Source organism: Octopus sinensis, linkage group LG17 (genome assembly GCF_006345805.1).
Source record: "Octopus sinensis linkage group LG17, ASM634580v1, whole genome shotgun sequence".
NCBI lineage: Eukaryota > Metazoa > Mollusca > Cephalopoda > Octopoda > Octopodidae > Octopus > Octopus sinensis.
This window is the reverse complement of record NC_043013.1, coordinates 17,598,785-17,613,818: the sequence shown is the minus strand read 5'-3', so window position 1 is coordinate 17,613,818 and position 15,034 is coordinate 17,598,785. Positions and strand designations below refer to the sequence as shown.

General features: G+C 37.5%; 1 protein-coding gene across 1 annotated transcript in view; it reads right to left on the bottom strand.

Moving 5' to 3' along the window:
- Nucleotides 1–4,886, bottom strand: part of LOC115220784 (cyclin-T1) — a 65,317-nt gene extending 60,431 nt beyond the window's left edge. The window contains exon 1 of the mRNA XM_029790931.2: nucleotides 4,629–4,886. Coding sequence (XP_029646791.1) covers nucleotides 4,629–4,789 — 161 coding nt within the window. The 5' untranslated portion in view covers nucleotides 4,790–4,886. The remainder of the gene's footprint in view (nucleotides 1–4,628) is intronic.
- Between the last annotated feature and the right edge of the window lie 10,148 nt (nucleotides 4,887–15,034).

The window sequence follows — 15,034 nt, the reverse complement described above, 5'->3', positions numbered from 1 at the left end:
TAAGAGAGAAATATATTGTACTAATGTAAAGACAATGCTCTAAACATTTTTGAAAGTGAGGTAGGTCTGTATTTGTATCTAGAATTACATACCCAATATACTAAGCAGTTTCAGTCCTGTCTTGGAATGGAAATCGAAAAATTTCTAAGACCACACTGCATTAGTAAGCTGTTTTACTGTCTAATCTTAATATTGAAAAACAGTCTGCTCACAACTACAATCAAGGCCACAATTATACAAAAATCATATATATGAGAGAGAGAATAGTTGACAAATTAGATTATGGATTAGAAGGGACAAAATCAACTGGAAAACAGTTCCAAATGCAATTCTCGTATAAACAATGTAATTAACCTTGCACTCTCCCTCTCTCAAGCTACTGCATATAAAACAAACATGGGTCAATGATCTTTACCAAGGCCATATTGTCTGTATCCACTGATAAGTCTTTCATAAATCATAACAGCCCAAACACTTGACCGTGGGAGACATTTATAAGATTCCATACCCTTTAGACTCCAAATGGTTAATTAAAATATCTCAAATGGTGACTAGTTTTGAAGTCATAGATTAAAATTTGTTCAGACACGAAATATTAAATGTGTAAGGAAGCTTCGAAAAACAACACGGCGACCTAATCACTATTATATATATTCATTATATACAAATGTATTGATCTTTACAATTAGTGCAGTCAAGTGTCACTTTGTCGCGTATTCATAATAAATAATATTCTTGACAGTGCTTGCATTCATTTGGCTTTACCTCAACGATGAAAAGGGTTTCTATTTTCGAGAAAGGGAAAACTGGCACCAAAAAAACAGAATACAACCTCTAGAGGATTACACTGATTTTCTGAAAAAAAAAGAAAAATGAAGCTAAATGTGTTTTATTTCTACTTTTTACTATAAAATTAAAACATTTTAAGCTAATTACATCAGAATCAGATCAAACTGTCGTTTTTGTTTCTCGACTCTTCACAATACTGAGGAACACGATAATGGCCATCCACCTAGGAGGATGCCTCTTCGGTTTAATGTCATAGAACCTAGCTAAACAACCAGTTCATATTGTAACACCCTTGTTAAAGTTAAACACACAATCACACAGACGAACCAAATAAAATGCTATACAGAGGTTAATTAAAGTTAGCAAAATAAAACATATGTTTGGTTGGAAACGAACGATAGTTTACACTACCAATGTTTTCTTAGTCCAACAAACAGAAGAGAGAAAAAAAAAATCTTTTATCCACAGAAATATTTGAAAAGAATTGGCACAAGCATACATCTCGCCAGAATGCGACGATCAACGAACATCTAAAACAATATTAGGTAAAGCACAACATTGAAAACACTTAGCCAGAATAATATACTAATATACCCATCAATTCACGCTATAAGCACCTACTGACTTGGAGAAAAAGAAACATATTCGGAATTTTTCTTGAGAATAAATTATTCAGCAATAATCAATGTAAAACGAAGATGACATTATAAATAAAGATGATTGAAAAGGTGGAGAGTAGGTAAGATATAAACAAGACAAGGCTGCAGATTAAGGAGATTTCTTTTCTTTTTTGTATTTTTGAAATTTTGTTACTCTTTAGACACCTTACAAATATCTCCATTTGTGCCAACAGACATGAAGCAGGAGAGGAACGGATTTAAAATAGTGAAGTATTATTTATGCCTCATTCAAGAGCAACGACCTTAGTGAAAATGGTTCTCGCAGCAAATTGACGAACGAAGCATGCGAGTATTTTATATACACATGTATACAAGATAAATTTAGAGATAGGGGTCTTAAAATGTTTCCGTAAAACGACACTCGTCATCCGGCAACGTTCATGCCTCTCCCAAGGACGTCCATTAGCGATGTAGGTGAAACTGAACAATAACAGTACGCGCGTGCGCGCACGAGTCTTTCTCCCTGTATAGAAGTACACAAACATACAATCAATTAAATTAGTGCAATCGTACAAAACATTTACAAAGACAGAGATACTGGATATAGTACAGTGTGGGGTCAGGTCGGTTAAGTCACGTGAAGCCTAGCTTTATATACCGTAGTAGGCCAGCAACACACCAACCAGCCAGCCAGAACCGCCAGACTGATAGAACAAGGTTCACAAGAAAGGAGTGTACGTTGACATGGTTGATAATGAGTTCCATACAACGATGTAGGGATTAACTTTAAAAAAAAAAAAAACCCGCGACATAGGGACAAGAGATGGGGATATAAAAGTCTCCCTCGATATCTTTCCTTTTAAGAGAGGCGTTTACAAAGAAAACTTAGAGAGACAGACATCAAATGTAGGAAGTCTTAGCAGGTCACGTGCTGACAATGTGAATGTTTGAAATAATGGTTTCGAAGGCACGAGGCCTGTTGACGAAGGGGTGGATGTATAGTGGATCAGATATCAGTGAATATCCGCAAGACTTCCTCTCAGTAACCCAAACGTAAGGGTTCAAATAAAAAAAGGAACTACTTAATAATCGTTGAAAGAGAATGAAATCTGTAGAGAGAGGAAGCATACCCTTTCGCTCAGAATTAGCCATCGTGCCCCAGTATAGTCAGACTGAAACTAGAAAACGAATCTGCTATGAACAAACGACTATATCAAACCAACACACACACGAGTGTGCTTCTTCTCCGGGTTTGTTTTCTACAAATAAGATATATATATATTAAAAATAGGGAAGGCCGGTTTGTAGGATTATGTGTGATAGATACCTATCTTTATACACGTGTGGGTAAACACGTGCCTTTAGTAATAGAGATTCACATATATGTGAATTAACGAAAAACTAAAATGTTAAGAATTATATTGTAAGCATACACGCACACATTTCTCAAGGTAGTTTTTACTAACAGATACTAAATCACCTGGCTTTATCTTCTGTGAGAACAGGCTCGAAAACATGGCCTCTCTTTAGTCTTAGGGTTTTGGAAAAAGCACTTAAATTAACACTTCCCTTATACATACAATTACTTGAACCTGTATGAGTATACATTCTTTCGATATTAGTATCATATCTGTAAAGAATGCCATAGGAATTCGATTTGAGCTACAAGCATGAATCTAGTTACAGATATTCACACACACCATCACGAATTTTGAAGATCTAATTTAAATATCGATATTTCCAAACTGTTGTTCAGTTATGTTTTAAATTCCCTTGACTCACTCCCCGACTGACCATTTGTAGCCAAAACTATTGAAAAGACAAAACCTAATTCGAGCTGTAGAAAATTTCAAAAGATATGTAACAGTGACCATTACAAGTCTAACAATAAATATAATAGGCTAGAAACTAGCATGGTGTTGTATTAAATATAGGAGGGGATTGGTGTGTGTAAATCTACGTATCTGTCCGTGATATGGTCATAATATTTGTATAAAGAAAGCTTAAAGCAATATATTGTAGTATGTATAGGGGACATAGAATGTACATTGCTTTTGTACATTTGTGATATCGTATGTGTAACGTATTATATAGAATGAAAGAACAGGTTACATAATTTCTGCATGTATATCAAATGAGTATATTTATCTGTGTCTAAATAATTTATACGAAGAGGTTGAGACAGCAGTAGTTTACATATTATGTGTGTGTATGTGTATATATACATATATATTTATTATGAAACATGCACATGCAGTGGCTAGGGATTTGGTAATATATATAATATACATATGCGTATAGTACATATATGACAAAATAACGAAGTAGGTCATTAATAAAAAAAATAATAATAACCACTCATTTACAATGAGCATTTATTTTAGATTACAGCTTCCAACACACAACTACTGTCAATCAACACAGCAAATACCCAATATACTACACATCTAACACAAATTGCAAAATACTCAACACAATACACTCCATATTTCATCTCCCTCTTTCCTTTACTCACACACACACAAACAGAATAATTATTATTATATATAAAAAGAGCAATGAGCTTTTTCACCCGGATAGAAATAGTGCTGAGCAAAAATGAGGAGTCGAAGAAAGGGGAGAGGGTCAAATAAAAAGAAAATGTCAAACATCTTAAGGGTTAACCACATTGTTTATTAAAAGGGAGTCATTTTTCTGATAAGGGAGAGGGGAAAATCGAAAAGTTAAAAGCCGACGACCGCCATATTTACTCACTCTTCTCTCTCTATCTCTTACTCTTTCTTTCTCTCTCTTCTCTCTCTCTCTCTCTCTCCAATGTGTTAACTTGTAACTGTTTAAATGGGGGGGGGGAGCTTTTCTAGTTTTCCCTTTTTTTATTATTAGTTTTATATTTTAACTTGTGTAAACATTCGTATTTCTATTATTATGACAATTAAATGGCTAAACCGTTTGTCAATTTGTCAGTTAAAATGGGGAGACAACAACAGACAGAATTTTAAAGCGTATAATTGCTGGCCAAAAAGAACCGACATTTCGCTACAATAGTTATTATCTATGCACGGTAGACTCACTTAGATACATGTATATATGAATATATATATGAATCTATATATATTAATATAAATGTACAGACAAAGCGGGATATATATGTATGTATGCATGATAAATACATAGAAATACACATATATGTATACATGGAGACATATATAGAAAGGATACACCTGAAGCTTTTGGCCCATCTCCTGGATAAAATTTGCGGCCATCTGTCTGTAATGTAACTCCTTCTTCGGGTCTAAAGGATCAGGACCCCGTGTACTGGGAGAATGAGAAATATCCGTTTTGGTAAAAAGCCATCGTTCCTCCTTCTCAGACCCCGCCATCGGAAAGATGCTGAAGAAGAGCAGAGGAAGCCCGCATGCGCAAACCGCACCGGACTTCCTTGACACGGCCTATGACGTCACGAAACAGCGCTATGACGTCACAATGGACCTTGTCAACTGTTCGAGAGAGAACCGAGAGCGAGGTTGGAAAGAGAGAGTATACAGAATAAGAGAGAGAGAGTGTTGTGTATGTGAGAGAAGGAGAAGAGAGAGAGAGTATTGTGTATGTGAGAGAAGGAGAAGAGAGAGAGAGAGTGTTGTGTATGTGAGAGAAAAAGAGAGAGACAGAGAGTATTGTGTATGTGAGAGGAGATAAGAGAGAGAGTGTGTTGTGTATATGAGAGAAGGAGGAGAGAGAAGAGTGTAAATGGCACTTTTGAGACAAAGCTAATCCTTCGTTCTCACATATTTCATATCACAAATAAAATTTGCATGGCTTTTCGTTCTGTTATTTACCGTTTCAATCTAATGGTTTTTCAAACGAAAAATCTGGGGTTTTTTTAGCTATTAGAAGACCAATTTGAATGTAACCTTTTAATTGTACATTTCAAACCCTAAACCGGTCACAACAAAACTTAGTAAAGAATTTATTTATTAAAAAAAAATTCTTGTGGGTGAATCATTACGAATTTCGACGTTAAATTTATTTTTTAACCCATAAAGAACATGGATATTTGTCAGATCGTTTAGATGTTTGGTAATTCTACTTCTATGATGAAGGGGGAAAATAATAATAATCAATAATAGTAATGGAACATGATGTTAATTTACTTTTTATTTAATAACCTATATTGTAAAGTGCAAGCTGGTAGCTTGTAGAGGTTTTGTAGGCCATAACAGAAGGAACATGTGTTAATTATAGCAGTTTGTTAAGTACTTCGTAGTTATAATAATAAGTTAATTGAAAAAAAAACAATACAGGTAACAAATTTGAAATGCGCATTAATGACCGTCATGTAAAGTAATGGGACAATATGTGATTCAATTACTCGCTGACCAACCTACTAGAATTAGCAGCCAAAACCTCCCTTAAATCATTACCGTCTTTAAAAGAACAGGAAAAGGTATATTGGACACTACTTTCTGCTGTACAAAAGGACGGCCGGGTGATTACAGCTGGAATATATTTGATCACAGGACTGTCCGGGACAAAAAGCAAAAAAAAAACAAGATTTTAATTACATCTGCTTTACATGAAGTCACTCGCTCAACCGTCCGACTATGTGATTTGATATCTATCTATGCGTGTGTGTGAGTTATACACATACGCATGCAGGAGTGAGGTAGGGGCTTATTGGCCTATATAGTCACATGCGAGTCCATAGAAATTAAATCTAGTGGAAAATCATCCCCGAACCCGAAGGATCGCCAACCGACACACATACACTGTCGCCGATATACAATTTTTTGAGTAGAATGGCATTATAAAATGTTCGTATATTTCTCGAAAGCTGTTGACTTCAACAGAAAATTCAAATTCTGTTTGGGGGATTCGGCTAACTGTGACCCCCAACTGACCTCTTTTGAGCGGAATAATTTTTAAAGGTATTTGATTTTGGTGTTTAGCCTTTATACAACAGATCTACGATCAAAAGTATTCCGGCAATCGCCATCCTGTCTATGTCACTAAGATTACATTTCTAAGACGCTATGACATAATTTGAGGTAAATTAACTGTTATTTCTAGCAGAACGAGAAACTACGCAAACGATTCCTTGTGGGAAGAGTGGATAGCTAGTGTTTCGCACGATCAGCTCTAACCCAGCAACACATATGATCGAATGCGTTCCAGCCATGACTATCCTGTCGTTTTGTATAATATCAAGGAATTAATTACATAAGATTACATTATATTGCGTTGTCTAATATAGTTTTCGTTTATTTAAATACTACATAGTTGTGAGTTGAGGAAGATTTTGCTGCGAATTGGCAGAATCTTTAGAGTATCGAAGAAAAAAATGCCTTGCGGTATTTGTTCCGGCACTTGGTGTTCTGAGTGCAAATCCCATCGAAATTAACTTTGCCTTTTATGCCTTTGGGGTAGATAAAATACAAAACAACCAAGTACCAGGGTAGATATATAATTTTTTTAAAATGCTGGTCTTTATACCTACATCAGAAATCATTATAGGGATTATTGCTTGTTTAATGTTGATGTTTATATCGTCTCAGATCAAAATCTGATTCAGCAGGCCTTTGACCAAACTCATTCTAGCCGTGACTACCTCGTCTATTAGGATTATAAATACCCAGTATGCTTTCTGATTCCTTTAAAACAGTCGTGGAGGATGTGGCTGCCATTTCTTGCAGGTCAAGTTGATGCTGTATAGCCCTAGGTGAGCCACGATCCACCAGACATTGATCAAAGATGTTCTTGGCGTGACTGTCCTGTTTGTTTTTATTAATTCATTCATAGTGTATATAGGGCATTCTTTCGGTTTATGATCATAAACTGAAAGTGGAAAATAACCATATGCAATCGGCATTAATATTTGGGGAGGGGGGAAGAAAAAAAAAGGAATTCTGAATCGTAACCTCCATAATCTGTTTTTATGTTTTTAATTCAGAAACAAACAAAAATAAAATTGAAAAAAAGGTAATAATAAATATAGGATGAGGAAAAATGTTAAAAGTTTTGTTTTTGTTTTTGTTCTTTTCTTTCAATTGAAAACAGGAAACTGAAAAAAATCTTTGAAAATTACAACGGAGAATAGAGTCTCTCTTATTCAACACGTTCTGTTGTGGTTCTTTATAATTTAAGTTTGTAGTGTGATTTAAAGATTTGGCTGCCTGTTTCTTGTAGGACGAGAGATAGCAAAGAAGCGCCATCATTGGAAGAAAGAGAGAAGGAAAAACCGAAAGAAACAAGAAAAAAGAAAAAAAAAAGAACGGAAGGAAGGAAGAAGTTTTCAATGAACAGTTCCTTTGGCTGTCCTGCCAAGCAGCCAATATGGTGGGATAGAAAGATGGATAAAGAAAGCTAAGATCAAGAGAAGGACAAATATCGACAAATAGATACAAGAATAGAATTAAACAACAATTGGATGAATACACTCCGTCCTTCAAGTAATTTTTAGTTGATATAAATTTAACATATGCTGGGTGGGGGAAATCTCTGTAGTTTGGCGTGAGGATTCAGTTATTTGATCAACTGAATAATCACATTCATTGAATTAACGTGTAAATGACTAAGCATTCCACAGATATGTGTATCCTTAAACATACATCCCTTGGTGCTTTAAGCAGGTGCTTCTACAGTTTAATAATTAATCTAGGCATGTTATCCAGTGAAATAAGCTCACCTCTCTTTTCCAACCTTCTCACACGTTCTGCATTCAATACTCCCGTTTCTTGACCATGCAACAACACATTTAATACCTATTTCTTTACTACCCACAAGGGGCTAAACACAGAGGGGACAAACAAGGACAGACATAGGTATTAAGTCGATTACATCGACCCCAGTGCCTAACTGGTACTTAATTTATCGACCCCGAAAGGATGAAAGGCAAAGTCGACTACTCACAACGTAACGCAGACGAGTTCAAATTCCGCCGAGGTCGACTTTGCCTTTCATCCTTTCGGGGTCGATAAATTAAGTACCAGTTACGCACTGGGGTCGATACCCAAACACCACACTCTCCATGCCCATACAATTAGGGATGAAATTACGAACGCGAACACACGCATGCACACACACACACACACACAAATTATTCTTTAACAAGTTTCAGAGCATGGGCTGTATGTATTACATACATACATACATACACACACACATACATACATACACACATACATACATACACACACACCTACATACATACATGTGGGTGGGTGTGTTTGTGTCTCTTTGTCATGACATAGTGTGCTAGTTAGTTTGAAGTGAGCATCACAATAATGCAAGCGATGTCGTTCATTTCTAGTCTTCCTTGATTACATATCCAGCTATCTTACTTGGAAACAAGTGGAAGTTGATGACAGGAAAGGCATCAGATTCTAGAAAATCTGCCTCAAGGAATTCAGTCTAACCTACACAAGCATAAAAAAGTGGACATTAAAATGATGATGATGATGATGATCACCCAATCTGACTTGGACGAACCTCCCTTCTCTCCTATCCCTATAACCCATGTCTATGCACCCAATTCCTTCCTGACAAACCACCCTTCACAACCCTTTTTTTTCTCCCCTTTCCATCTGCAGAACTATCAACTCAGCTGCTATAATTATGACACCACTTCCTTCCATTTTCCTATGCTGGATGAATCTTCTCATGCACAGCAAATCGCCCATCACCTTGGTCCTTTGTTATCTCTGTGAAGATCAACATCTCATCATTATCATTTAACATCTGTTTTCCATGCAGCATAGGCAGGACGGTTTGACAGGGAGCCAGCAAGCTGCAGGGATGTGTTGAACTCCAATGTCATATTTGGCATCGTTTCTACAGCTGAATGCCCTTCCTAATACCAAACACTTTTCAGGCTGTATTGGGTGCTTTTTTTTTCTTTTGTGCTACCAGCTCTAGTGGTTTAACTATGCAATATGCAAGACAGACAGAAAAGAACAGAGAAAAAGGAAACAGAAAAAGAATCCTGTATTAAGAGGAGTATTTGGGATGGGAATGTAATGGTAGGTGGCTGTATGCCAAGTGTTAAAAGGCTGATAGAGAGACAGAGGTGTGTTGCTATAGAGGAGATATATGGTGGAAGGAGATAAGAAGAAGGTAGTGATTGGATGCTAGAACAAACTCTCAAGGCACAAGAGGGAGAGCATAAGAGGAGACATGGGAGAAGATGAGAAAGTGGATGTGGAGTAAGCAGATGGAGGTAGAGGTTAATGTAGTGAGTGATGAACACAGATGGGAGTGCATATGGTGATAAATACCAGTAGATAGAGAGATAAGTTGGGATATTCAAGAGTGGATAAGGAAAGAAGAATAGAAAAGAAAGTGTGTGCAAGGTGTGAGATCAGTAGCAATCTGATATAGTTCCCTGCTACCCCCACTCTTCCAGGCCTGTTTCTTTGTTCTAATGCTCCTGTCTACGGCATCATTCCACCACCATGTCACCCTACGTCTGGATGGGACTTTGCACCAGCTGCAGATTTGGTCTGTGGCACTCAGCAAACTGTCCTGCAGGACTTCCCAGTTGCCCCCTATGTCACAAGTCTGTAGCTCCTCATCCCTCTCATTAAACTTCTCAATTAGGATGTCCCTAAATCTCTGACCATATGAAGGGTCTTTAAGCTTCCAAATCCGTCTTTTTCAAATTGGTTTGCTTCTTAGCACCCTTCTAAAGTCACTAGTGACTAGTCTATGCTGTGGTGGGGTTGGGGTGTACATTCTTCACCAGGGAGGCTCTTTCTATTTAAGAGTGACCATGCATCTCGCTGTCTGGTGAGAATGTAATCAATCTGGCTAGCACAGTCACCTGGTTGGTAGGCTATCAGGTGGCTGGGTGGCTTCCTGAAGTTGGTGTTGCAGATCAGTAGGTTATTTGCATCACAGAACTCCAGTAGCCTTGTCCCTTCTTTGTTTCGGGAACCAATTCTATGGTCCCCATGTATACCATGGAAGATACTGGGCTGCCATCCAACATACCCATTGAAATCCCCAGCCATGAAGATGAGATCATTGTCACTCGTCTTTGAGTGGTCTTTTTATTCATTTGGTAGGCCTGCTTGTGGGGCATAAGCAGAGATAATTGTCACTATGCTATTCTGCAAAAGTTAAGTACTCTATTGCACACTCTGACTACCTCTATGACCTTATCCACTCATTTCTCTGCAAGAAGTATGCCCACACCACTGCCCCTGTTGATGTTACCTTCCCAGAAGATTTTATACCCATGTGTTTTGCCTGTGAGGAACCTGGCTGAAGCTCCTCTCCACCTTACATCTTGGATGCAACACACATCAACATGCCTCCATTCAAGCATCACAACAATCTCGCTAGACCTACCTTTCGATGTGCCTACATTGACAGTGCCAACTCTGAAAACTAGGAAAGGGACATGGGAAGGAGAGATGGTATTCAGCACCTGAAAAGGCAGTTTCAACAATCATTTGATAACAAACATGTCAGATCAATTGTTTTTGCTTTAACCTACCATCATTCAAACATGTTAAAATTGTTGCCCCTATTGGGGGATGAGTGTAATGTAAGCATTGTAAATATAAGTTTTATGAGCATTGTAAATATAAGCATTACTGCTGCAAATATAAATAGGTCAGTATTTAAATTAACTAAGTAAATGAACTGCTATTATTTAGTCCATTATATATAGAAAGCAGTAGGTGATTCGTTAATTTACTATGTAACACATTTCCTTTTGGTGCATGCAGTAGTGTGGATGATTGGTGGTGGTGGGGATGGAGGTATGCAAGTCTTCTGGTACAGAAGCGAGGCAGAGCCCTGTAGGGTTTCTGGTATAAGAGAAGTGATTTCTGGTTTAGGTGGTGGGGCAGGAATAGGTGGGTGCATTGTGGATAAGCAACGGCCAGCTTTGCCTCAGGAAACAGAAATAGCAGTAAGAAGACACTAGTGAGGTGGAGAGAGAGAGAGAGAGAGAGTTGAAAGACTTTATTGCTGGAGGAAATCATAAGAAGGAGAAAGACACAAGTTATACAAGGTGAGAATTTTTACAAATTTTAAAGAGATTGAGGGATAGATCGCTGAGGAAATCATGGCAAAGTATGGGAACACATGGGTTATAAACACAGGGAGTGAATATTGCATGGATTTAAAGAGTTATGATATATATATATATATATATATATATATATATATATATATATATATATATATAAAATACAAAATGGGACAAGAACGAAAAACATCCTAACAGTTAGATGATACAAAAATGGGACAACAAAACATCCAGATAGACAATACAAAGAAAACAAGGATGGGTCATTCAAAGTTTTCTTTCCTCAGTCGAGTACCAGATTATCTTCGTAATTTCGGCTGATTATACTTGAGATTGCTCCAATCTGGCCAGTCCCAAAGAAAAACTAAGCTAAGAGCAGATTCATTGGAAGAAAGCAGCGAATATATACGAAAACAAGGATGGAAAAAAAAATGGACAATGTTACACAAATACAAATGCAAATAACAGGACATAACAACAGGTGTCTTTCGACTAAGGACGAATTAAATTAGGCTGGCGCGTGTGGAAATGAAGCCTTACGGCAGGGATTGAAGCAAATAAAAGAATAAAAGAACACATACATTCACACACACACACTGACATATATCATACCATTTTACTATTCACTTTTCCATGGATCTGACACAGTTTTATTGAGGCAGATCTTTCTATGGCCAGATACCATTCCTGTTGCAAACCCTTTCCCAGTCAAGGTAATATTTTCCCATGGTCAAACATGTTTCTGCTGAACATTAGAAATGAATTAAAATTCCATGGAGGTTGACTATACTTTTCCTCCTTTCGGATTCAATAAAATATGTACTAGTTGAGCACTGGGGTTGATGTAATCGATTTACACCCCACCCCAAATTGCTGGGCTTGTGCCAAAATTTGAAACCAATATTAGAAATATCCGGACATTCATTTATAATAATCACATGGTATCAGCATGAGGACACAAACCTGCACTTACTCACACATACATATATATATATAAACACACATTTAAATATCTACAACAAGCTTCTTTTAGTTTCCATCTATCAAATACACTCTCAAGGCTTTGTTTAGCTGAGGGCTATAGCACAAAGCACCCATCCACGTTGCTATGCAGTGAGATCAAACCCTAAACCATGCAGTTGGGTTTGATTTCATAGGCTGACCAGGATAGTCTTGTGAAATGTGACCAAACGAGGTTTATTTTTCAGCATAGAACCCTTTGTGGTCCATAGACTTCTTCCAATGGTGCTGCAGTGCTTGGATCCCATTAGTGAAAAAGCTTTCATTCTGTTGGCCCCAAAAATCACAAATAGTAGATATGATGTCATCATCACTACAATACTGTTTCAAAACCAGGTGTTTTTTCATGTTGGTGAATAGATGGGACCAAATCAGGAGAATAGGAAGAGTGATCAACAAATTTGAAGCCCCGGTCATGCACAGCAGCCATTGAAATCAAAGGACTCGTGTGCTGAAACATTGTCCTAATGAAACAAGATTCCTTTCATCAGTTTTCCTGAACATTTGGACATGAGAGCCTTTCATAATTATCTCAGCAAGTTTACATAGTACTCTCCATTGATGGTGTGGCTCTTTTGAAGATAGTCAATAAAAACAATGCCTTTTGCATCCAAAAATACTAATGCCATCACCTTTCCTGCAGATGAAACAACTTCCTTGGATGAGGTGAGGAAAGGTGTTTCCACTGCATGGATTTTCTCTGACTCATAGATATGAACCCAACACTCATCCTAGCTTACGAAATGTTCAAGGAAACCAGCTGGATCTACTTCAAACAATGTCAGATTTTTCCATGTTGCACTTTTGATCAGATGTCAGAAGACATGGCACCCACCAAGCAGAAACCTTCCTCATGCCAAGTTCATTGTGCAAAATATTCTCAACTCTTTCATGGGATATGCTAACAGCATTAGTTATTTGGTTTATAGTTAATCGCCTGTCATCTATCACCATGTGGTGAAGATGATCAATGTTTTCATTGGTGGTGGCAGTTGCTGGATGCTGTTGGGTGATCCTCAAGATACTCCCTTCCTCTTCTCATTTCAGCTGCTCACTTTTGCACTGATGATAAAGCTGGAGTGTCATTGCCTAATGTAGTAACCATGTCAGCATAAATGTCCTTGGAGGCTAAACTCTTTTTCTGGAGGTACTTAATGATACCATGATGCCAAATTTTGTCCATTTTTAACAGATGACGCTACTAAATACTTTTGAAGTTTTCTTTGAACAGTCAGTGTACCCGGAAAGAAACAATGCTGGTAATTAACAAGGTGAGCTGAAATGAATGCATGCAAGATTTCACAGCTCTAACATTACTCTTTCATAGTCAGCCTATGAACTTTTCAGCCCACCCTTGTATATACCCATTCATCAGAGAATGTGTGTGTATGAGTTAGTCTCTTCTGACATAATTCTATTTATAGCCAAGATGCATCACATGAACATAACTGACTCAGGAAAGACAAAAGGGCAATGTTGACCTCAGCAGGATTTGAACTCACAATATAAACAAACAACTAATGTTAGATGTACCAGATATTTTGTTTGACACACTAATTCAAAGTAAATGCAACTGTGAATATTAAGGTATTTGTTTGTATGTATGTATGTATGTATGTATGTATGTATGTATGTATGTTTGTATGTATGTATGTATGTATGTATGTATGTATGTATGTATGTATGTATGTTTGTATGTATGTATGTATGTATGCCAGAGCAGCCAACTGGTTTCCGTGCCGGTAGCATGTAAAAGGGCACCATTCGAGCGTGATCGTTACCAACGTCACCTTACTGGTTTCCATGCCGGTGGCATGTGTAAAAATATTCGAGCGAGGTCATTGTCAGTACCGCCTGACTAGCCCTCATGTCGGTGGCACGTAAAAAGCACCCACTACACTCTCAGAGTGATTGGCGTTAGGAAGGGCATCCAGCTGTAGAAACTCTGCCAGATCAAGATTGAAGCCTGGTGCGGCCATCTGGTTTGTCAGCCCTCAGTCAAAATCGTCCAACCCATGCTAGCATGGAAAGTGGACGTTAAACGATGATGATGATGTATGTGTGTGTGTTTGTGTGTGTGTGTGTGTGTGTACACGTCCGTATGTAAGTGTATGTTATTGAGTCAGAAATATAAGAAATCAGGTTGGATTTCTCTGGTACATAGGTATGTGTGTGTGTGTATGTACCAGTGTGAGTATGTCCTGATATGTGAATGTGAGCTTATGTGGTTTTGAATTCAAACCTCTGCATGTGTGTGTGGGGGGGGGAGTGGAGAAATAAAGTCTGTATATAAGTGTATATGTTTACGAGTCCGACAGGGTGTTTTTGTGTGTATGTTTATATGTTATATACGTGTGTGTGCGCGTATGCATTATATATATATAATGCGTGTATATACATATATATATGTATATATATAATTACGGGTTACGAAATCCATCAATATATATATAGGACTTATATAGCAAAAGCTATATGTAAAAATACCCTACACACACACACACACATACATATATATTTGGCCATGCACGCACATACAAATCCTAACTTCGCAATGTGGCCGCCAAAGGGG